Source organism: Rhinatrema bivittatum, chromosome 5 (genome assembly GCF_901001135.1).
Source record: "Rhinatrema bivittatum chromosome 5, aRhiBiv1.1, whole genome shotgun sequence".
In the NCBI taxonomy this organism is placed as follows: domain Eukaryota; kingdom Metazoa; phylum Chordata; class Amphibia; order Gymnophiona; family Rhinatrematidae; genus Rhinatrema; species Rhinatrema bivittatum.
This window is the reverse complement of record NC_042619.1, coordinates 46292085-46317484: the sequence shown is the minus strand read 5'-3', so window position 1 is coordinate 46317484 and position 25400 is coordinate 46292085. Positions and strand designations below refer to the sequence as shown.

The following is a 25400-nucleotide window of genomic DNA, read 5'->3' as shown; positions in this document are numbered from 1 at the left end:
CCCTTTTAGAAAATGGACCATGTCTGGATGCGCTGAAGGGTAACCCCACGTTCCTTGCAGCAGGCCTCAAATATTCTCCAGATACGCACTTACGCTAAGGACGTTGAGAACTTCCAGGTGCGGAGCAAGGTGGAAATTATTGCCTCCAAATATCCATGCTTCAACAGATGAGCCCTCTCAAGGGCCAGACCGTAAGATAAAACAGAGTCGGATCCTCGTGAAGAACCGGACCTTGTTGGAGAAAGTCCCTGTGTGATGGAAGCCTCCGCATGTCTGCATACCACAGGCGTCTGTGCCAATCCAAAGCCACTAGAATGACTAATCCCCTGTGGTGCTTGATCTTGCGAATGATCTTGTCCAGCAGGGGCCACAGAGGGAAGGCATACAGTAAGTCCTCCCCTGGCCAGGTCTGAACAAGGGCTTCGATCCCCAGGGATTGCTAATCTCTTCTGTGACTGAAGAATTGGGAGACCTTCGATTTGTGAGATGTGGCCAGCAGGACAATGGATGGGAGTTTCCAGTGATCTACCAGCAGCTGAAAGACTCTGGCTGACATCGCCCAATCTCCTGGATCCAGACACTCCCTGCTTAGAAAGTCTATTCTGACCTTGTCTTTTCCTGCGATGTTGGAGGCCGAGATCATCCGTAGGTTCAATTCCACCCATTCCATAAGGGGATCTATCTCCAGGGACACTTGCTGGCTCTTGGTTCCTCCCTGGTGGTTGATGTAGGTTACCGTTGTTGCATTGTCTGACATCATGCAGACTACCAGACCCTGGAGCCTGTGGCTGAACTGTAGACACGCTAATCTGACTGCCTGGGCTTCCAGGTGGTTTATGTCCCAGCACGCCTCTTCCTTGATCCAACGCCCCTAGGTTGACAGTTCTGACAGTGAGCTCCCCACCCCCGGAGGCTTGCATCTTTCGTGAGAACTAGCCAGTCCAGATGGGACAGGCTTACACCCATGCTCAGGTGAGCTTCCTGCAGCCACCACTGAAGCTGAGAACATACTTCCATCGGTAGGTGGAAGCTAATTGAATAGTCCTGGGACAGAGGGTTCAAACATGACAGCAGGGAGCATTGGAGTGGACACATGTGTGCCCTAGCCCATGGTACTACCTCCAGAGTTGATGCCATCTGACCAAGGACCTGAAGATAGCTCCACACCCTGGGGCATATCATGTGTGACAACCAGTGAACTTGGCACATCATCTTCCTTATCCTTGAGGGTGGGAGGAAGACCTTGTCCTGTTTGGTTTTGAACCAGACCCTCAGATACTCCAAGGACTGGGAGGGTTTGAGACTGCTCTTGTCCATGTTCACGACCGATCAAAGCTTCTAAAGCAGGGATATCACCCTGTTAGTCACCTGGAGACTCTCTTCTAATGACTTTGCCTGGATCAAGCAGTCGTTCAAGTATGGGTGCATGAGGATTCTTTCTTTCCTCAGTGCCGCCGCCATGACTAACATAATTTTGGAAAATGTTCTGGGGGCAGTGGCCAGACCGAAGGGCTGTGCCCGGAACTGATAGTGGCGGCCCAGCACAGCAAAGTGTAGGAAATGCTGGTGGTCTTGTTGGATTAGAATATGAAGGTAGGCCTCTGAGAGGTCCAGGGAGGTTAAGAACTCTCTTGGTTGTATAGCCATTATGACGGAGTGCAGAGTTTCCATATGGAAATTAATTACTTGTAGGAGACAGTTGATGTTCTTGAGGTCCAGGATGGGGCGAAAGGAACCCTCCTTCTTGGGTATGATGAAACAGATGGAATAACACCCTGTATTTTCCTGGAGCATAGGTACAGGAATTATAGCCCTCAAATTGAGGAGCCTTAACAAGGTAGATTCCACTGCCAGCTTCTTGTGCTGGGAGTAGCACGGAGATATCATGAATATGTCCTGAGGAGTGTGAAACTCCAGCATGTATCCTTCGTGTATGATATCCAGTACCCATTTGTCCAACATGATCTAGACCCACCATTGGTAGAAGAGGGAGAGTCAACCCCCTATCTCCTCGTCCCATGGATGGGTCGGCAAAACTTCTTTGGGAAGTTTGGGCCAAACCTGAACCAGCCCCTCTTTTTGGATGTCAGTTCCAAAAGGACTGAGACCTTCCCAAGGACTGAGATGTCTGAAATGTTCCTGTAGGGCCAAAAGCATGGGAGCCCCTGGCCCTACCCCTCATAGGTGAGGGGCACTACAACCTCTTTCTCTTGTCTTACTGGCCAGCATTTCCAAGTCACTTCTGAATAGGAGGGATTCCTTAAAGGGCATCTTTGTGAGATTTGCCTTAGAGGTCACGTCCACTGATCAATTTCGCAGCCAAAGCTTTCTTCTGGCCGCCACCACTGAGGCCATTCCTCTGGCCAAGGTATGGACCAGATCAGAGCCCACATCCGCTAAAAAGGCAGTGGCAGGCTCCACAGCCTGTCTGGATTGGAATGCACCTCTGAGTTATCTGCCTCTCTCTTGAGAATCAGGCATGTGCGAGCTACCAGGGCACAACCGGAAGCAATCTGTAGTATCATTGCTGTCGCATCAAAGGCTTGTTGATGTCATGTGCATCCTTTAAGGCGGCTCCTCCCTCCACTGGAATAGTAGTTTGCTTCGAAATGGTGCAGACCAAGGCGTCCGCTTTGGGGAAACACAGACATTCTCTGGCCACCGGATCCAGTGGTACAGAGCTTCCAATGCCTGACCTCCTTTAAAACTGGCTTCCGGAGCATCCTATTCCAGATCAATCAAGTCCTAGATGGCTTCAAGCATTGGAAAATAGCAAGATGTTTTCCGCTGAGACACCAGGATGGGATTCTTCTTTGGTTCTGTCATAGGGTCCGAGCCAGGAACTCCCAGAGTCTTCAGGGTCTGGGAAACAAGGGCCGGCAATTCATCTCTATGGAAAAACTATTACATGGTCCGATTATGGCTCCAAGCCTGGGGGAATTTCCCCATCCTCCAATGAATCTGCATCTCCTTCGTTGTCCGTGGTGTTTGAGTCCCTGTAAGGGATACCCTTAGTGAGATGAGGCATGTCTCTAGGCCTCCTGATAGGGCTGGGAGAGTGAGGTCTTCCTGGCTGGGGTTCTGTCTGGACAGGGGCAGGAGAGACAGACTGTGCCTGTATGAAGTCCTGAAGGCCTAGAAAAAATTCCACCCAAGAAAAGGCTGCCGGGTCCATTCCTAGTCCAGGAGGAACTGGGTTAGGTGCAGCTTAAATTCCCTCTCCCGAGATAGACCTAGCCCAGCCCCGGGATTACTCAGATCTGGGGTGCCACTGGATAAGATCGTGGCTGACCCATATTCTGAGTGGGAGGAACCGGGCTTGGAAAAGTTCTGGGAGTCCAACCCTCCCTGGGCCTCCTCACAGTGCTAACATAGGAAAGACTCCAGGTCAGACTGTTTAGTCCTAATATGGTAGGCAGCACAAAGAGGGTGTCAATTATGCTTCTTTGCTGCTGGAGCCATAATAAATGGTAACTGTGCGCTCAACAGGCTAGCACCTGCAATTGAGTGCGCACATCCTATACCGATGCGTGAGTGTATGCATGCAGGTATGCGCGTTGGTATGCACGCCATTAGGCAAACAGTGTGTGAGCAGAGCTAGCACACACCATGCATACTGACGCTCTATGGAGGGAAATGGGGACACACAAACCACAAGCAAGATGGCGCTACTGCGGCCTACCACGTGGAGTGCCCACTGAGCCTGAAGCAGAGCCTAGCCCATCAGGGGGCTGCTCAACCCGCTCAAAAGCCCCTTTCCCTTACCCCAACGGGATTGGGAACGTCATCGGTATGGCGCGCCAGGCAAGGAGACCAGAGGAAGGACTTATTGAAGCTCCTCCACGTCTCTGAATTGGAAGGAATCCTCTTCTCTTCTTTACTTACCTGGGCTCATCACTTACGGCTGAGTACAGAGATTGTCTCCAGCTGTGGGTGGAGAGAGCTTTGACTATCACCGCCGTGCTTGGCTTCCTGCAGCCGCTGCCTTTCAGCTGCTTCAACAGCAAAGTCCACGCCGGGAACCGTCTACTGGTCCAAGGCATACCTCTGAGGGATCTCGGAAATTGCCTCAGGAATTCTCGACTGGGGAAGGGACCTTTAGGTATTACCACAGGAGAGCGGGGCTCAATCTTTCTCCAATTTAAAGGTAAATTTTCCTCTTCTAATGAGTACTGCAATCCCAATAGGGAAAGTACATCCACATGTGCTAGGAGACGGAGAGATACTGAAGGGCTGAGGTCACTGCAGGGGTGACGTCAGCTTTGATTCCGGACTCCGTTCTCCATCTGCTAGCAGGAGAGCATATAACCCATTGGTCCTGAGTCCATCTGGCCTCATGCTAGGAAAAAAGAGATTATAATACTGGAGAAATGTCATCTCTGATGACTACTATAAGGGAGACAGGGACGGTAACTTTCAAAGGGGCATGTGGCCACACATTGAAACATGTGCATTGGTGCGTGCCCAGGGATGCCTGCAATTTTATAACTTGTACGCACATATGCACCCATGTGTACCCACTTTTACGTTTGTGCATGCCCAGTTGCACATCTCGGGTTTCTGCAGCATAAGTAGGGCAATTTCTTAATAGGTGTAAATCCACACCATGACCAGTTTCACTAGTTCATCTACCAGTTCCCCCAGCATAGAGCTAGCTCCTCCAAACCCCCTGGTTTAATAGCTTGTACTTTCCCCAGTTCCCCCAGACCCTTTAAACCTCTCAGGGATGACTGTTGGTTTTTTAAACTTACACCTCCTCCATAGCAGAAATCTGGGCGCGTGCCCAGGTGCCTGAGTATTTATGCGCATATCTCTTGGCCACCCCCTGAAATAATCCAAGCAACAAGGGCGAGCAGTCCAACTAAAAATAATCAATGAAGAATCCAACAGAGAAGGACAACAAAAATTATTAATGTCCTTTATAACTTAAAACATTTTTATTGCATGTCAGGCAAATGTGTCAGTGCACCAACGTAGTTAATTAACAGAACCTTCACGGTCTCCCGACATGGGCCATGTTTTGAAAACCTGCGTCGGGAGGGAACCTAGAACGAGAGTGGCTAACATCAGAACAATTGTAGGAAAACAAGTGCAAGAAAAAGGACAAAGACAGCTGAAAACATGAAATCATGAACAGGGCACACACATAAACGAAGATACAATAAAAATGCTCAGATACAAATTGGTTGATAAGGAATTACAAATATAATATATCAACAAACCATATAAACCAGACAACATAGAAATCAACACTCAACATATCGAAACTCAAAAAATCAGAAAATCATGATGGAAAGTAACTATAATCAAAAAGTTCACATCTGTTCATAAAGCTTACCCAGAACAAGCTCCCCCTTCCCTTCCCTTCCCACCCTCCCTTTTTTCCCCTTCCCCTGCCCCCTTTCTCTCCCCTTTTTTTCCTTTTTCTCTCTTTGTTTCCCTTTCTGTTTAAGCTGATTTCTATCAAGAGCATTCTTCTTTACCTTACTGCTCTGGGCAGCTCTTGGAAACCTTGACAGCCGGTTGACAGATGTCACATGACTCCTTTTTCCACACACCTAGCCCTATTTGGACAGCTCTGCTTTGATGCAGTGGCAAATCCTGTTAGTATTTTCTCACATTCCTGAGGAGTAAGTTTAGATGAAGGGCTGTTACTTTTAGCTTTAATGTCACCTTCTCTTTGGTTAACCCCTTTAGTGACATATATTCTATACTTTTTGCAGTGTTGATTTATCCTGAATTAAAATTCTAAAGAGTTGGTGTTATGTTACTCCTAGAACTTCATTGCAAGTCTTTTTTGCATCATCCTTTTATACACAGTCTGGTAGCGCAATTTTTGTCCAGTCCCGTCCCACATTCTTTACATATTCTTTCTATGTGTTTTCACCCACAATTCATCTATCTTAGGCCTGGATTCTCCATTCTCGCACAGAATGGTGAATCCAGCAGTAACGGGGGGTGGGGGTGGGGGCGAAGGTGGAGGTGGGCCAGCGAAAGCCGGCAGCCATCGCACCACCGCGGTGTTATCACTACTGGCTTTCGCACCCAATAGTGCAATCGTGAAAGGTGGTGCTATTGGGTGCGCTATTGGCGACGATAACGGTGCTTACAGCGAAGATAGTGCCGCGTCTGCCTCCTCACCGCCCCCGGCAAGCTATCGCACACGTGCGATAGGCTTAGAAAATGACCCCTTAGTTATTTTCCTCTTAACACTGAAGCTCTTTGATTTATCCATTTGCTATCTAGCTCCTATCTTTAACACTAGCCCGAGGCAGCAACATGCCCGCTTATTTACCCATGTTCAATTCTTCCTTGTAGAAACTGATGGGTTAACAAGTATTCCTTCACATTTTTAACCCTTGTCTGCTTTTGAGGGTAAGTTTTTATTTTCCTTCTCTTACCTTTTTTCTATTGTTTATTTTTCTCATTTTTTCATTGGTTCTTTATCTTCCTTTCTCTGTTTGGGTTTGACCCTCTGTTTTTCTTTTAGTTTTTTCTTTTAGATTTTCAGCCTTGACATAATTTGCCTCCTAAACACTTTTTGATCCCTATTGATTGTCCTAGGTAAGCTTTATGAACAGAGGTGAACTTTTTGATTATAGTTACTTTCCATCGCGATTTTCCGATTTTTAGATATGTTGATCTTTTATGGGTTGATTTTTCTGTCATCTGGTTTACATGGTTTCCTCTGAAAGTACATGGGCATTTTGGGACTTTAACCAGAATTTTGCATGTAAATATTTACATGATCTGGCGCATGCCAAGGCCCCCTGCCATGTAACTACTTCTGCTATGGATAGCATGTAAGTAAAAAAAAAAAAAAGAGTCATTTTGGAGGGGTTTAAAAGGTCTGGGGTAACTGGGGGTTGTATAGTCTATCAAACTGGGGGGGGGGGGGGGGGGGGGTTTGGAGGACCTATCCGTTAACTAAGTAAACTGGGAATGAACTGGTAAAACTGGCAAATGCATTGACGCACATTCCTTTCAAAATCTTTCTATTTCTCAAAGAAAATCTCAAAGATTTTCTTATTAATAGACTGCTTCTAGAGTAATATGTTCTTTTCCGTACTCTCTTTTATCTTATGATTGTCATTTCTATAGATAATTATTCACAGATAGAAATAAGATGATTGAATATATGTTTTTTCTTTTGTTTTATTACTTAATACTGTGAAATGTATCTTATATGATATAAATCCAACAAAACAACACCAGAGCACCACTTGCACTCTAAATAGACAGCATACACAAAAGTGCAAGAAATAAATGTTCCTGGTGAAGTGTTTGAACTGTCACATATGATATTTTATTACAGCAACTCCTTAGTTTTAATACAGTCTCTTACTGAAGATCCCCCAACATGGTACTGTGTTTCGCTACCCAGCTGCTTCGGGGAGGGAATTAGTTTTAACAGCAATCTGTATCAGTCTGACATAATTTTGAACCGGAGTGCACTCTAGCACTCCGGTTCAAAATTATGTCAGACTGATACAGATTGCTGTTAAAACTAATTCCCCCCCGAAGCAGCCGGGTGGCGAAACACGGGACCGTGTTGGGGGATCTTCAGTAAGAGACTGTATTAAAACTAAGGAGTTGCTGTAATAAAATATCATATGTGACAGTTCAAACACTTCTCCAGGAACTCTTATATGATATAAAAATTCAATAAATAATAAATTTAAAAAAAAAAAATCTTTCTACTTACACGGTAGAAGTGGAATTTGTACGCACAGGTGCACACCCACTTAAAATTCAGTGCATATGTGTGCACAGCCAGGCTATTTTATAACATGTGCACATATACACACATATGTTATAAAATAGCCGTGTCCCTGGCTGTGGGCCAATGAATATGTGCACATGTATGCCCATGCGCTACTTTGAAAGTTACCCTCTTATAGTACTGTTGTAACAGTATGCGAATGTTCAATTTAATTACAAAAAGCTTTTGATTGCAGGTTTGGCTTCTATTGGCACACCTTGTGCTTACCGTAGGAATCTCTCAGCATCATGATAACCGATAGGGTGAACTGGGATTTTTGGAAGACCTACGCCTTCAGCTGGGTTATATCTGAAGGTATACTCTGGAAAAATAAGACAAACGTATGTTCTTTTGGTGTTGGAGAAATTGAAACATTTTGAACTAATCTCTAAGGACCTTAAAAGAAAATTTTTGCATCCCAATTTCTAGAAAATTTCTGCTAAATTTATAGAAACAGAAAATGATGGTAGATTAAGACATGAAGTCCATATTCAGAAGCATTTAGCTGGATACCTCCGAAGCTCTCCAGCTAAATGAATATTTGGACACAACTGGATACATTCTACCTGGGTAACTTTTTATCTGGCAATAATTTGGCTGTAGAAGTTAGGGCATTCTGGGGCTGTACCTGGAAGGAGCTCAATTGGCTGGATATATTATCTGGCTAACTCCTACTGGGAGAAAATGAAAGTGGTGGAACAGTGGGCCAAACTAAAAGGAGCAATTACAGTGGCAACAAATCAATGTTAGAAAAGTAAACAAAAGCAAGAGAAATAAGAAACCTATCTAGTTCTCAAAGGAAGAGGCTGATAGAATAAAAGCAAAAAGAACAGTGTTCAAAAAATATATATAGAATCCCAAAAAAAGGAACTCAAAGAAGAATATCTGGTGAAACTAAGGGAGACAAAGAAAGTAATCAAGAAAGCAAAAATTCAGACAGAAGAAAGGATTGCCAAAGAGGTAAAGCGAGGTGATAAAACATTTTTCAGAAACTTCAGAGAAAGTAGAAAGGTCCGAAGTGGTATAGTGAAATTGAAAGGTGAAAAGTATCAATGTGTGGAGAGATGAAGAAATTGCGGAAATATTAAACAAATACTTCAGTTTGGTATTCCCTAAAGAGGACCCTGGAAAAGGACTGTCGCTAGTTAACAAACCAGTGGATGAAGATAGAGTAGACAAAACTCTTTTTACAGAAAAGAATGTATGGGAAGAGCTAGGAAAACTGGAAGTGGACAAAGCCATGGGGCCTCATGAAATTCATCCCAGGATACTGAGGGAGCTCAGAGATTTGCTGGTGGGTCCGCTGCACAACGTGTTCAGTTGATCCTTGGAAACAGGAGTGGTGCCAAGTGACTGGAAAAAGGTGGTGGTGTTCCCGCTTCACAAGAGTGGGAGCAGAGAGGAAGCTGGAAACTACAGGCTGGTTAGCCTCATCTTGGTGGTAGGAAAATTAATGGAGACTCTGCTGAAGGAAAGAATAGTGAACTAGCTACAGTCAGGAGGACTGCTGGACCTGAGGTAGCATTAATTCACTAAGGGGATGTCCTGTCAGACAAATCTGATTAATTTTTTTCATTGGGTGACTAAAGAATTGGATCAAGGAAGAACACTCAATGTGATCTACTTGGATTTCAGCAAAGCTTCTGATATGGGCTCGCATAGGAGGCTTGCGAATAAAATGAGAAGCTTGGGAGTGAGCACCAAGGTGGTGGCATAGATTACAAACTGGTTGATGGATAGAAGACAGTGTGTGATGGTAAATGGAGCCTTCTCTAAAGAGAGAACAGTGTTAAGTGGAGTGTCACAAGGATCGGTGTTGGGACCTGCCCTGTTCAATATTTTTGTAAGTGACATTGCGGAAGGGATAGAAAGTAAAGTTTGTCTTTTTGCGGATAATACTAAGATCTGCAACAGAATGGCCATGTAGGAGGGAATAGAGAGAATGAGAAGCGATTTTAGGAAGGCTTGAATAGTGGTCAAAGATATGGCAGCTGGGATTCAATGCCAAGAAATGCAGAGTCATGCACCTGGGGTGTGGTAATCCAAAAGAGCTGTATGTGATGGGAGGTGAAGGGCTGTTGTGCACAGAGCAAGAGAGAGACTTTGGGGTGATAGTGTCTAGCTATCTAAAGATGGAAAAGCAATGTGACAAGGCAATAGCTAAAGCCAGAAGAATGCTGAGCTGCACAGAGAGAGGAATAACCAGTAAGAAAAAGGAGATGATAATCCCCTTGTACAGGTCCTTGGTAAGATTTTACCTGGAGTATTGTATTCAGTTCTGGAAACTGTATCTCAATAGGGACAGAGACAGGATAGAGGTGGTCCAGAGAAGGGCAACAAAAATGGTGGGGGTTCTCCAACAAATGACTTATGAGGAGAGGTTGAAGGATCTAAATATGTCTACTCTGGAGGAGAGGAGTAGCAGAGTAGATATGATACAGGCTTTCAGATACCTGAAAGGTTTTAATGATGCACATTCGACAAAACTTCTCTGTTGGAAAGAAAACAGTAGAACTAGAGGTCACAAAATGAAACTACAGGGAGGATGACTCAGAACCAACATCAGGAAATATGTTTTTATGGAGAATGTGGTGGATGCCTGGAATGCCCTTCCGGCGGTGGTGGTGAAGACAAAAACAGTGAAACATTTCAAAGGTGCATGGGATAAATACTTTGGATCCCAAAAACCTAAAGGATGGAAATGAGGAAAAGAGTCCATGGGGTAACTTGCTGGTGTGGCGGTTACTACCCTTAACCAATAAGCCTTCATACTGTTAATGCAACTCCATTATTGCTCTCTGCTTTAACGGCAGGGGAAAAGAAGAAAAGGGGAATTAGTTACAGACAGCAACAAACAAGGACATTGAATTTTATGGTCTGGAAAACAAATAATCATGGGGGTAACTTGCTGATGTTACTATCCTTAACCAATAAGCCTTATATTTGTGATACAACTCCAACATCGCTCTCTGCTTCATCGGCAAGAGGTAATGAGGAATTGAACTCAGATAGCAAACAACAAAGGTCCTGACTTTGACAGTTTGAGAAACTAACCCCAGGATTCATGAAAAAAAAAAAGGGGCGGGGGTGATAGTGTGCAGCTGGCAGCATCGTGGCAGTGTTTTTTGCCTGCTGTGGTTGCAGCCACGCTGCACAATATCGCCCCCATAGAGCCCCTGCAAAAGGTGTAGTTATTTCCGGTGCTACTGCCGGCGATAATGCGTTAAGCATTATTTCCCACAGCGCAATCGGGCCCAAAGTTTTTTAAACCCTGCCCAAACCTCGTCCCTAACCCCTCCCATTTCTCTCATTTACATTTTATCATCACCCAGACCTTTCACGCGGCCAACAGTACACGACAAGATAATCGGAAGGTGTAAAATTACGCGAGTACGTTGGCAAATCTACGTGTATGTGTCCTTTAAAATAGCAAATGTTGGCCTCGCCCCTGAACACCCCTAAACCACCCCCTTTTTACGTGTGTAGTGCACACGTGAAAGCAAAAATACGCAAGTATATGTTTGATATTTATTAAATATCATGTTCCAAGTAGATGTTACTTATGCGTGTATACGCTAATTTGTCTGCATGCAAATCTTTGAAAATGTATCTTATTTATTTTAAAAAAAAAAATCTTATTATTCTGCTAAATCCAAATAAATTGTTCAGTGAGGACTACAAGAATCAATATGCATAAATGCAATAAACATTACAGATCCCTTACACACAAAACAAACACATGAACCTTGAGACATCAAGTAAAAAATTCTTTGAAAACAAAGCTTTAATTATTTTTTTACAACATTTTTTTAGCTCCCTTTCCTCCCTACTTTCAATAGGCAGGCTGTTCCAAAGAGTAGGTGCTGTATTCCTGTCCTAGAGGAACAGCTAGTAAATGTGCGCCAGCAGAGAACAAAACACGCTGCAGAGTATATCAAATTTTACTTATATGCAACGGCACGTGGATGCTTTCCATATGTCAGATTTGTCCCCTGTGGAACACTCCCCTCCCCTTTAAGGCAAAAGGGGTTAGGAAATGAATATATAGCAGAGGTTTTCCTGTAACAGCGTCCAAATGACAGCCCCTCGGTATTTTTTCCCAGAGACACAAAATGTGGAAAAACCTGAAGTGCATCCTTTTTTTTCCCCCCAGGAGGAGATTGAAACCAACTGATTTAGCAATGGTCAAATGTAATCATCTCGTCAATGGAGTTGGGTGGCAGGACATTAAATCACCCGTGTTGTACACGTTCTCAGTCTAGGCCAAAAGGCATGCAACCTGAGATTTATTGCAGTTAAATAGGATTGCTGGAGTGTAGACGGCTTCTTAGCCACTATTCTATACTTCATAAACCAGCAACTTGCGCAATATGTTATTCCAATGAACACATTATAATTTCATTAGGAAAAAACTCTAGGCTGTAGATTTCTTTCGCACCAGCTTTCATTATTATTTCTGAAATGACTTTACTCAGAGACAAGCAAGCTTTATGTAAGAGGGGGGCATCCCATAACAAAAGTCCTTTTGCAAAAATTAAACCTTCAGGATACCCCATCATAGCTGCTGAAAGCATTCTGATATCTTTCCAATATACAAATTAAAATTATTATTATTTTTTTTTTTTACATGAGCAATTCTTTTTATAATGAAAGTAGAATTTAGGATGTGTTTCTTACAGGGTCATTTTTAAAATCGCGATAGGGCCTCAGCGCACAATAATAAGCTCTAACATACGTTATATTGCGTGATATTTTGCATGTCACCACCCAGATCCCCTCCCTTATTACAATGATCTTCTTTGCATGGATTTAAATGCATAAATAATACACATGCATGCAAAGAAGGTCATCACTAGGCAATTCTATGCAAATATTTTATTGCAGCGAATGGAGAAAGTGGTCAGCTGTGATAAAACAGCAACATCTTCCTGGTATTCTTTACATGTGCGGCAAGAGGCCCAGGACCATCATGCAGATTCAGAGGCTCCCATGACACATTTAACATGGCAGAGAAACAAAAGAAAATAAATGTGGCCGAACGGGGAGATTGAGCAGGTCTCATGGCTGAAACCCGTTTCAACCCAAGGCTGCCGGTTGAGGCAGTCCCGACTCCCAGAAAAGAAAAATAAAGTGTACAGTAACGCCCAAATTTCCAAAACCCTGTGCACGTAAAAATCGGTAGATACATGCGTGGCCAGGCCGAGCGCATTTTTAAAACGGCCCGGCCACGCGCGTTTCAGTAGTGCCAGGGTTCACAAAAGGGGTGGGCCAGCAGGGACAGCGCCATTAGATGCTACTAATTACTGCTCTGAAGTAAACAAAAAAATTGGGGATAGATAGAGGTTGTTTAGGGTTCAGGGAAGAGAGGGGAAAAGGGAGGAAGGGTAGGTAGGAATATAGGAAAGTTCCTTTCCAGTCCGCTCCTTAATTGGGAACTGGGCAAAAGCCTGATCACGTCGCCGTGCGCACTTTACAAAATCCCCCCCCACACACACTGCACGCGCGAGACACGACCCGCCCACACAAGCACGCACCAATATTAAAATCGGGCGCGCATGTGTGCGCGGGAATTGTATTTTATAATATGCAAGCGCCAACGCACGTGTTATAGAATTGGTGCAACCATGTGCATGCGCCGGGAACCGCACACACATGGATGCATGCGTGCACCTTTTAAAATCGACCCCAGAGCGTGCAGCGGCAACCCATCTGGGCTCCCCCAATATCCATATACAAGGTCTCCCTCTACCAGCACCCTGATACCCTCCCCCTCTCCCCGATAGGCTCACCCATAGCCCCCTCCTCCCTGACCCCCCCGAGTAGGCACAAACACGCCTCCCCTTTCCTGACTCCCGTTAGGCATACCCATAGCCCCCCTCCCCCCTCGATATCCTCTGCCCCCTCCCCTCCCCTCGGCCCCCCCCTCCAGAGACCTTCTTACCTTCTCCACAATTCTATGGCAGGGATTGGTACACCCTCGTGCTCATCCTGGTAGGTGCCATTTTCCAAAAAGGAGCAGACCTCACTTTGCTGCAGCTATTGGGGGTTCAGGAGGAGGGGGCTTGCTTATGGATATCAGGGGGTTTGAGGGGAGGGGGCCTGTTATTGCATATCCAGAAAGTCGGGGGCCTGTTGATGGATATCAGGGTGGTCAGGGGGGAGGGAGGGCTTGGAGAGGGGGCTGCCACCACGTGCTTACTGCCACTTTATTTTCTTTTCAGGGAGTCAGGGCCATTTAGTCAGGGCCATTGAAATGGGGGTCAGTAATCTCCACATTTGGCTGCGTTTTGGTTTTTTTTTGGCGGCCAGCAGCCTTTTAAGACGATGGCGGTGCCTGAGGTTGGAGTCGCCATCATGTTAAAGGGCTGCTCGCTACAGCCTTTTGTGTTGCAGTGTTTGGCCGTGACAGGCGACATAAAAGAATGCGCCATGGAGCCAGGATGTGTTTTTCAGGGGAGGGGCCACTGTCGTGGTGACACGCCCCATGATAATGGGACCCCTCCTGCGAAGACACATAGCAATCTGATAAATATAGGCCTTAGATTGAATCATCAGGAAATTAACTGATATTAATAAACGGTTGTCTAAAGATATCAGCTCAGAGAACAGAATCGGGATCTTTGCCATACATACTCCCTGTGCAGTAATGAAGTATGTACAAAAAGTGATTTTTAGCCACCAAACGGGACAGAAATGAACTGCATCTCAGAGCAACCACAAAACAACCGCCACAGTGTTTAATTTTTTTTAAAAAAATAACGTTTATCATAAACAGGGCAATTTAAATCTGTTCCAGGGTAAAATAATATACGCTAGGCACCCCATGCATTTGCTTTAACTGCACTGACTGGGAACTAGGGGTGTGCATTCGAATTGACCGCATTAGTAAAACGCAACTCATATTTTTTTTTTACTTAAAAAATTGATTCGACATAAACGATCGGATTTCCCACATATCGAACATAGATATGTTCGATATGTGGGAAATCGCGATTGTTGAGCCAAAATAAAAATATAAACCCCCTCACCCTCCTTAATCCCCCCCCCCCCGACTTACCACAACTCCCTGGTGATGGAGCGAGGAGTGAGGACGCCATTTCTGCAATCCTTGGCGAGAAGCATGTGACGTCGGCGGCACGTCGAGTGACGCCGGCGTCACGTGATTCCCGACTCGTTCGCGCCGGATGGCTCGTTCGGCCCAAAAGAACTTTTGGCCAGCTTGGGGGGGCCCCCCCCAAGCTGGCCAAAAGTTCTTTTTGGGCCGATCGAGCCGTCCGGCGCGAACTCGCCGGGAATCACGTGGCGCCGCGTCACTCAGACGCGACGTCACGTGATTCCCGGCAAGTCCTCACTCCTCGCCCCCCCAAGCTGGCCAAAAGTTCTTTTTGGGCCGAACGAGCCGTCCGGCGCGAACGAGCCGGGAATCACGTGACGCCGCGTCACTCGACGTGCCACCGATGTCACATGCTTCTCGCCAAGGATTGCAGAAATGACGTCCTCACTCCTCGCTCGATCACCAGGGAGTTGTGGTAAGTCTGGGGGGGGGATTAAGGAGGGTGAGGGGGTTTAAATTTTTTTTTTGCACATATGTACATATACCCAACTCATTGGATTTTTTTTATGTCCATATTGGCCGCAAGTGGGACCCCCTTTCGGACATAAAAAATATGAACATAAAATTTTGCTCTGCACATCCCTACTGGGAACCCTTTTTGCGATCATCAAAGCTCACCTTTTGCAGGATAGCCTGGAGTCAAGGGATCTCCTGCGCCGTTTAGGTTTAGCACATTACCTCGCTGGACCCCATCTCCAGGAAGGTTCCACCCAGCTGGATAGGGCTCCACCCCAGGAGCAGAGTAATCAGCTGGGTCTGAGAACAGGATGAGCCCTTTGGCACCTGCTAACTGTGCATTCTTAACCTGCAAAGAGACATTGACTTTGTAAGTGCACTGGCATTTCACCCAGTTCCGTGACCTCCACTGTAGCTATCATTCTAGCTGAAAGGCAAGCAGCACTTTGCATAAAACATTTTAAATGAGTCATATCTTGTGCATAGGATACTGCACCAGGAGTCAGGTAAATTCCTGGGATGTGATAATATGAGGCTGGAAGGGGTAAAAGGAGGAGTAAGGCAAGGAAACATTTGTCGATAGGAAAGCATGCTGGATATATGGAGGAGTGGTAATCTCTCTCATACATTTGCATAGTAAATATCCTGAAAACCAAACTGGTTTGGGGATACTCTGGAATAAACTTGAGAAACAAGGCATAGGATGCCTGTAACATAATTAATCATTTTGCAGCTGTTCCTATTTCAATTCCTTTAACTTTTGAGCATTCTGGACTTTGTAAATCAGCATTTTGTATTGGCAAAAGTAGAACTACAAAGGTATTTATTTAAAAATCATTATATGCCATATAATCCTATGTTCTTAGCGGCTCACTTAAAAACATACATAATATCCATTATAACAAACAAACTAGTATTCCTGTTAGAGTCATAGCTTGCTTTATAACTCATTATTATTGGCTCAAGAATGGATATACGTTCCATATCTGAGCCAAGAATAATTGTTTACACTCTAGCTGACACAACAACCACAAAAGGCTTAAGTGAGAACAGCAATCATAATAGGCTTATATGAATAGCAATAATCATCTGAAAGCTTCGTTAATAAATAAGTCTTTAATTTCTTCTTAAATATTTTAAGCTTGCTTCTTATCTAAGGAACTTAAACAAAGATTTCCATAGAATTGTGCCAGCAACTGCAAATATTTTGTCCCAAGACTCTGTCAGTCAAATTATTCAGGCTGTTGGAATAATCCAATAAGCATCATCATTATTCATTCACTGTGCGGCTTGACTCATTAGCTGGATAAATATAGCCAGGTAACTTAGACCATATATTCAGAGGCGCAGCTATGCCACTGATTATATCCGACTATCTTCAAGTTAAGTTGGTTAAGGTTATCTGGCTAACTTTAGGACAGGTGTATGGGCTGACCAGAATTAGCCGGATAAGTCATCCAGCTAACTCTGAATATCGGAGTGAGCTGGATAAGTTATCTGGCTAACTCAACTCATCCCTGTTACGCCCATTCTCCTCTCACCATTTGGCCAGATAAATACTTATCCAGCTATGTGGTGGCTGCTGACCTCAGTCAAATATTGAAATTGCGCTGCTTAGCCAGATAAGCTGGAATGTATCCGAATAAGTGGCACTAACTATGGACCTCCTTATATTTTATCCATCATTGAACTGAAGCAAGTGAAGAGATTCCAGAATGGGCATAATGCGATCCATACGAGAGACTTCAGTAAGGATTCACACATCAGAGTTCCAAATCATGTGTGAAAGTTTAATATGCGAAGCTGGTAACCCCAAATAAATGGAATTACAGTAATCAAGGCTAGTAATAATAACTAGAGTCTGCATCATGGTTCAAAACTCAGGTGTGTTCAAATATAATTTCAATCTTTGAAGCACGTGAAATTTGTAATAAGTATTTTGAATCAAAGATTTAAACAGAGCACGGAAGGAGAGATTGGACTCAGATATAACCACCAGATTCTTTACTTGGCTGACAACAGGGATATGGCACTTTTCAAACTGTAATCCAGAGGGCACCAATAAAACTGTAAATCAAGATAATGATTATTTTGGTTTTTGAGACATTTAAGGACAACTTATTGGCTAGTTAATCATTGTTTAATGGCAAAAAGGTAAATTGTCACTGATGCCAAAGCATTCTGAATGGTGAATGTAATTGGAAAAAAAATCTGTTAACCGGGTAATAGGGATGCTCTTCCAGGGATGGGAAGGGTGTGATTGCGGATTACAATGACAACATGACCCCCCTTTTCCCAAAACAAGAAGCAATACTCCAGAAGTTGGAACAACAAGGCTGCAACTTTTTCAACATTAACATGAGTGACTACTTTAAGCACCCGAGCCATCAATAGTATGTGCCAGTCTTTCTACCCATCATCCTTGCTTGGCCCACCACAGTCCAGCAAAGCCAAACTCAACTGATGGGGAAATGCAGCCGGGCATCACCAGGCAACCCACCCCAACCAAGCAAGGCTGTTAGCACTTTGAGCCCTCCAAACCCCTACAGGTGTCCCAGTCTGGCGCAAGCCATGGCAGGCTTCAGAAAGTCAGATACACCAAGGGGTTGAGTTCTGAATTCCCCCTTTAAAGATATTCTGCCTCCCTCCTGGGCTTGGGTCCTCTGCACCTTTAAGCTGCGACAATTACAACCAAAATAGTAATAATAGTTACATAACAGGATGGAGGCGGTCCAGAGAAGGGTGACCAAAAAGGTGTATGGTCTTCATCGAATGCCTTATGAGAAGAGATTGAAGAATCTAAATATGTATACCCTGGAGGAAAGGAGGAGCAGGGGTGATATGATACAGACCTTCAAATATTTGAAAGGGTTTAATGATCCAAAGTCAATGACAAACCTTTTCCATTGCAAAAAAATCAGCAAAACCAGGGGTCATGATTTAAAACTCCAGGGAGGAAGACTCAGAACCAATGTCAGGAAGTATTTATTCACGAAGAGGGTGGTGGATGCCTGGAATGCCCTTCCGGAGGAAGTGGTGAAGACCAGAACTGTGAAGGATTTCAAAAGGGCGTGGGATAAACACTGTGGATCCATAAAGTCTTGAGGATGTGAATGAAGAGAAGAGGCATGGGGGTGGCTTGCGGGAATGACGGCTACTACCTGGTGATTAATTCCCTTATTCAATAAACATACACATGGTTAATGCGACTCCAACATTGCTCTATGCTTTAACGGCAAGAGGAAATGTGGGACAAAGGATTTGCATTCACAAATAAGCGTGGGAGTAGCTTGCTTGTTGCGGTGGTTACTACCCCAAACCAATGAAGCCTGATACTTCACTTTGAATACATATATAGCACAGCTCACTGCTTCAACGGCAGGGGGGAATGAAGATAAGAGGATTTACATTCAGACAACTACAAACAAGGACTGAATTGCAAAGTCTGGGTAAATAAATAAGCATGCAAGTAGCTTGCTTATTGCGGCGGTTACTACCCTAACCAATTAGGCTTGATACTTCACTTTTATGCAGCTCCAGCACTGCTCTCTATATCAATGGCAGTGGTGGAAGGAAATTAGAACCAAAAAAGTTAACAATAAGGGCCCTGACCTCAGCGGTCAAATTAACAGATAAGTATGAGAAAATAAGTCCATGCACAGGCCTGAGCTCATAGCATTGGATTACAACCTACATTGAAGGCCTACCCCTGATATCAATATACAAATCGGAATAATTAAATAGGGCCACTGAAAAAGTGGAACCTTGAGGAACCGCTCTTGTCAAAGAATATGATGAAGAGCTCTGGGAGTCATATCTCACCTATAAGTACGGTCAGACAAGAATGGTGGTCCTCGTCATCAGGAGGCGATTTCTGGAGAGAGAACTCAACAGGACCTTCAACTTTACCAGCCCATGTTCCCTGCAGGTTTAGCCCTTGCATGCCGGGGCCGTCAGGACTTAGGCGCGGATCTCTCAGATGGCAGGCAGAAGAGAGGTTGGATGTACCAAGGGTCGAGGCAGGCAGCAGGCTACACATGGTAGAGGCCAGGCCGAGCTCTAGGCAGGCAGCAGACAAGCAGAAAGCAGGAAACAAGCAGGGTAGGAGCCAGAAGATCAATCCAAGGAAGCAAGGATGAGGAAGAGCTGGATGGAAGCAGGAGCTGGAACAGGACAGAGCAGGAGACAGAAGAACCACAGGAATGCAGGATCAGGATGCAGACAACACGCACTCACCAGGAACTGGACCTGTTGCCAAGGCGAGGAGGTGGTGGCAAGGCAGGATATTTGTACCTGCCTTGCCTGACATCATCATCCCAGGCCATGGGGCACTTTCCCGCCGTTGGCCCTTTAAATCTAGCCCAGGCGCATGAACGTGCCTAGGGACCCTAGGGATCACTGCGGCATTGGCGGCATCAGGAACGCTGCGAGCAGGCTGCAATGGCGGCAAACTACGCTGGGACGTGGCAGCAAGAGGGGACGCTGAAGCAGGCTTCCTGTCCTCTGAAATGAGGGGACCCGGCCTGACTCCCCAAGGGCCAGGGTGACTAACAAATACAGTTGAGGCTATTCTGGCAAGAAAAATCTTGTGATTAAGCATGTCAAAAGAAATTGATATATTGAGCATAATCAGCAGAAATGTTCTGCCAGAGTCAAATCCTCGACAAATCACACCGATAATAATTTGTGTGCTGAATTTAGGCTGAATGTCAAACTGAAAACTATCAAGAATTTTGGTGACATCTAGAAATTCTTGAAGTTGTGTCTGAACAGCAGACTCAACCATCTTCGCCACAAATAGAATTGATGAAATTGGATGAAAGTTAGCAAGACTGCTAATATCAAAATCATGCTTCTTTAAAAATAGTTTCAGGTGCTTGTTTCAAGTGTAGTGGCATGAGTCCTTCAGACAAGGAGGCATTCACTACAAATACCAGAGTGATTAGAGAAGAAAATTAAAGATGTAGAATTGTAGTAGGTTAAAGTGTTCTTATTGCTTAGAGTCCACTGGCAAAGTTGCTCATGTGTCCACCAGACAAATATAGAACCCTATAGTGAAGTTATAAAAACTAGAACCTGTAAGCATAGTGCACAGATTTGATGCAAGATCTACATGCAATATCTACATCATCACATTGTTGTACCACAGCTGGCTGTTTCAAGGTGCAGGTGCACCAAGGTTGCTTCTCTGACTCTTTATGGTGGCTGGCAGGTTGTTCTTTGCCAATCACAGCACATCTGGCTTCGGTTTTTGCCTCTGTTCATAGGTAGTCACAGTTCAGTGCCTTCTTTCTTTAACTGGCAGGAAGTTGAGTAGCTGCATAAACAACAGCTGATCCTTGCCCCATTCTCATCATCATGAGAAATATATTTCAGAAGGATACATTTCCAGTGATAGAGAAGGCTTCAAAAACACCCACAGGAGAGCCAGCACTCCGTGTTGAGCGCCCGCTCTCCTGACGCGCGCCCAGGCACCTCTCCTGAGCGCGTGATTCTGTATTTAAATTAGGGACTTCGCTAATAAGGAGGTCATAGGAACACTAGCACATCCCTAGTGCCTTCTTATTAGCGGAAGCGGCGACTGTCATCAGGTCTGACAACCGACGCTTAATTTTACGGGCGTCTGTTTTCGAACCCGCTGACAGCCACGGGTTCAGAAAATGGATGCCAGGAAAATTGAGCGTCCGTTTTCGAACCCACCAACTGGCAGGGAGATTTTTCTGTACATTTACCCGGCGTTAATTTCTGAGAGTAAAATGTGCGACTTGACCGCACATTTTAATTTTTGTATTTCAGGTGACTAATAGGCTCATCAAAATGCATTTGCATGTGATGAGCGCTATTAGTTTCGGGGGGGGAGGGGTTTGGCAGTGCGTTTTCCATGCGCTATTACATTATAAGGGTAATAATAGCGTGTCTACAATGTGCGGCCAAACAGGGGCTAAACGGTGTATTCGGCTGAGTGCACCATTCTGTATCTGCCTGCTAGTAAGTTGGAGAAATAAACATGCTGACATCAGTTTTAGACTTTTCCAGCTATCAAGTACTTCCTCACAATAAAAATTGAAATATCTTTGAAACGTAAACAGGCCTCTCTTCTGCAAGATTTAGACCTGTACAATTATACACAGATGCAAATTTGCATGGGAGAGAGGGAGAAATGTTTCCTGAACACATCCATTATTCTTTTGAACCTTGGAAAATTAACCACTGAATGCAAAATAACTTAAGATATTCAACAATTTATACAGAGTGAGAATTCAGTTGAATAGAAGTCATGACGAGTGCAATGAAAAAGAAACGACCCTACTTCCCTTGGATCTTGTTATGCAGATAGAAGAAAGCACTATGCACAGATATGATGCTCCTATGGAGTGAAACAGTCTGAGTAGGAGCTGTTGCTGGTTTAATTTGACTAAGAAATGTATCACTCAGTTAATAAAGGGTTTGCACTGTTTTTGTTATATAATCAAAAGAATAGTAGTTGATAGGTATTGATGTGCTAGTTTAGAAGAAATATGTAATTTTGTTTCAAAGTTATTTGATATATTATTTTGATTCTTATATATAATTTTCTTTTTTATGGTTTCTGAGTATTTTGATTTTTTGTGGAGAATAAATGGATTAATTATTTCTATTTTTAAATATTGTTTTATCTGATTTATGTATTTGAAATTTTTTATAAGTTGATTATGTAAAGCTAATTTTGTTTTGCTATTTTGGTTAATTCAATTATTTTGTCTTTTTTTTTTAATTTAATTTTGTTTGTTTTAGTGCAAGGATAGCATTTCATATCAACTCACTGTTGCTTTTTATGGTACCTTTATAAAATCCTCGTTTGTTTTTGCAGATATAATGGTTCATTACATTAAGGTTTCCCTGAACTATGTTTGCACAGTTTGGTATTTCAGATAGATTAATAGTGACTTGATGGAAAGTGACTTGATGGAAAAATGTGACTGAGCCTAAGTCTGCTACACCATAGAAAGAGTCATTATATTTGATTAGTGTTGCATGTGGCTGGCATGGCAGGCCCATGGCCAGGCCCTCTTACCCTCTGCTGCCTACTCCAGCATCTGGCTCCACTTCCCTTGTGGCTGTAGGCCGCCGTCTCTGTCCTCATGCCGTCCCCAGTGCTCCTGTGTCTTTGACGTACTCCTGTACTCCTCGTCAGGCCTCTCTGCATGTTTAGCGGAGAGATACCGCCGTCCCACGCCACGCCCCTCCCTAGGCATGCGCGCTCACATTTCAGTTCCTTATGAAGTCCCGCGGCGGGAACTTGGCCGTGGCCCCGGATGATGATGTCACTAAAGCTCCGGTATATAAGGCCGGGCTCAGCTCCCGTTAGTCACCTTTGTAACAGGTCTCCACGCTGGTTATGTACTTTGTTGCCTCCTGGTGATTCCCTTGTGTTCCTGGTTCCTGTTCCCTTTGAGCACCTGTTCCTGGTTTTGTCTTCTCCGTTCCTGAGCTTCGTGCTATCCAGCACATCCCTACGGACTGATCTCCTGGACCAGACCACTGCTTTGCCTGACTAAGCTATTGATGTTCTCCTGGACCCGGCCACAGCTATGCCTGACTATGCTACTGATCTTCTCCTGGACCCGACCACTGCTTTGCCTGACTACGCTATTGATCTGTAGTCTTAGTCCTGGACTTGGCCTTTCAGGCTCCGGCCTGCTCTTGCTCAGGCACCCCCTGTCTGACTCTTGTTCCTATTGGTGCCCAGGTCTCCGGGACGCCGCCTCGTCCAGTACAGACTCTTCAGCTCTGCAGTTGCTGTCCCTGGGCTGACCTCTCCATCTTCTCATCGATGACTACTACGGAGCCCCACCTAACTCCAGCCGGGACTGGTACCCAAAGGCTCAACCCGCGGGGAACAAGGACTAGTACTGGTGAAGCTCCAGCTGGCCTCCGTCAGTCAGCCCACTCCGCCTGCCAACGGTGGGGACCCGTAGGACTTCTCCTACGGGTAGCATCAACCCCACCTCGGCCCAAGGGTCCACCTGCGCAACAATTAGCTTGTCAAAATCATTGAGGGGAAGAGTGGTACTATATATTGATATTGAAACAGTATTTTGAAGAGACACAGCCAGAATTTTTCTCTCTTCTGAAAAATATGAAGTAAGTTCGGCACACTGGCCGGCTGCTAGCACGCGCTTCCCTGGGACAGTACCTAATGGCCGCTATCCTGGCCGGCCCCGGCCACACTCCCTTCCCGCCCAGACCCTGCCCCAAGCCGCCACTTTATAACAACCCGGCACTTCCGCACATACCGGGAGATATGCACGTGGCCAGGCCATTTTTTGAATGCGCTCGGTCCGGCCACGTGCATATCTCCCGTTTGCACATGCCAACATTTGAAAATTCAGTCAATATTCTTTAAAAAATAAAGGGCTAGGTTAATGCAAACAGAACTGAATATTTGAGAAGGGTATATTGCATGTTATATTACCTTATTTCCTCTGAAGATTTTCCCATATCTGGCAATCACAATCTTCCCAGTACAGTTGACCCTCAGCTCTTGTTCTAACTGAGAAAAGTCTTCAGTCCTTGCATAGTTGACATATACTAGATCCCCCTAAGGAATACAAGATGCAGAATTTAAACAAGAAGGTAACCTTCTAAGCATTGCCTCAATAGCCCAAAATTCTTTGAACACCAGGTGACATAACATTTTCTTATTTTATTTATTTAGATTTAGCTCACACATTTTTACTAGAGATGTGAATCGGAACCGGAATCGGTTCGGATTCCGGTTCCGATTCACATGTGGGCTTTTTTTCCATTGGGCCAGATCGCGGTTTTGTTTATCGGCTGCGCCCGAGCCGATAAACAAAAAACCCACCCCGATTCTTTAAAACGAATCACTTTGCTTCCCCCACCCTCCCGACCCCCCCCAAAAACATTTTACAAGTACCTGGTGGTCCAGTGGGAGTCCCGGGAGCGATCTCCCACTCTCGGGCAGTCTGCTGCCACTAATCAAAATGGCACCGATGGCCTTTGCCCTTACCATGTGACAGGGTATCCGTGCCATTGGCCAGAGGGAGCAAAGGATGGCCGGCTCCTTTAGGTGGCCGAATAATTTGGCGAATATTCGTTGTATTCGTGGGGAATCACGATATGTTTCGCTTCCCCACGAATACAACGAATATGGCCCTATACGTTGCGGATTCCCAATTCGTAGGGAACGAATGCACACCCGTAGTGGTTAGAGCTGTATGCTTTGAACCAGGGAGACCAGGGTGCAAATCCAACTACCACTCCTTGTGACTTTGGGAAGTCACTTTACCTTCTGTTGCCTCAAGTACAAACTTAGATTGTGAGACCTCTGGGGACAGAGAAATAATTACAGTAACTGAATCTAATCCACTTTGAAGTGCTGAAAAGAAGAATACAAATAAATATATATATGCATATCTTTATCAACACCTGAATACATGCAATGTACTGAAACCATGCATTGTATAAGAACATAAGAAATTGCCAGACTAGGTCAGACCAATGGTCCATCAAGCCCAGCATCCTGTTTCCAACAGTGGCCAATCCAGTGTACAAGTTACTGGCAAGTATCCAAAAACTAGGTCTATTCCATGTTACCGTTGCTAGTAATAGCAGTGGCTATTTTCTAAGTCAACTTGCTTAATAGCAGGTAATGGACTTCTCCTCCAAGAACTTATCCAAACCTTTTTTAAACCCAGCTCACTAACTGCACTAACCACGTCGTCTGGCAACAAATTCCAGAGTTTAATTGTGCGTTGAGTGAAAAAGAATTTTCTCCGATTAGTTTTAAATGTGCTACGTGCCAACTTCATGGAGTACCCCCTAATACTTCTAGTATCTGAAAGAGTAAACAAACCAATTCACATTTACCCATTCTAGACCTCTCATGATTTTAAACACCTCTATCATATCCCCCCTCAGTCGTCTCTTCTCCAAGCTGAAAAGTCCTAACCTCTTTAGTCTTTCCTCATAGGGAAGTTGTTCCATTCCCCTTATCATTTTGGTTGCCCTTCTCTGTACCTTCTCCATCGCAATTATATCTTTTTTGAGATGCGGCGACCAGAA

At 44.7% G+C, this 25400-nt stretch overlaps 1 protein-coding gene across 2 annotated transcripts in view; it reads right to left on the bottom strand.

The window, feature by feature from the left end:
* Positions 1-25400, bottom strand: part of LOC115091933 (putative N-acetylated-alpha-linked acidic dipeptidase) — a 126609-nt gene that overhangs the window by 61906 nt on the left and 39303 nt on the right. For both annotated transcript variants that reach the window (XM_029602296.1, XM_029602295.1), the window contains exons 5-7: positions 23788-23913; positions 15495-15681; positions 7991-8084 (exon numbers count right to left, since the gene is read on the bottom strand). In XM_029602296.1, coding sequence (XP_029458156.1) covers positions 7991-8084; positions 15495-15681; positions 23788-23913 — 407 coding nt within the window. The remainder of the gene's footprint in view (positions 1-7990; positions 8085-15494; positions 15682-23787; positions 23914-25400) is intronic.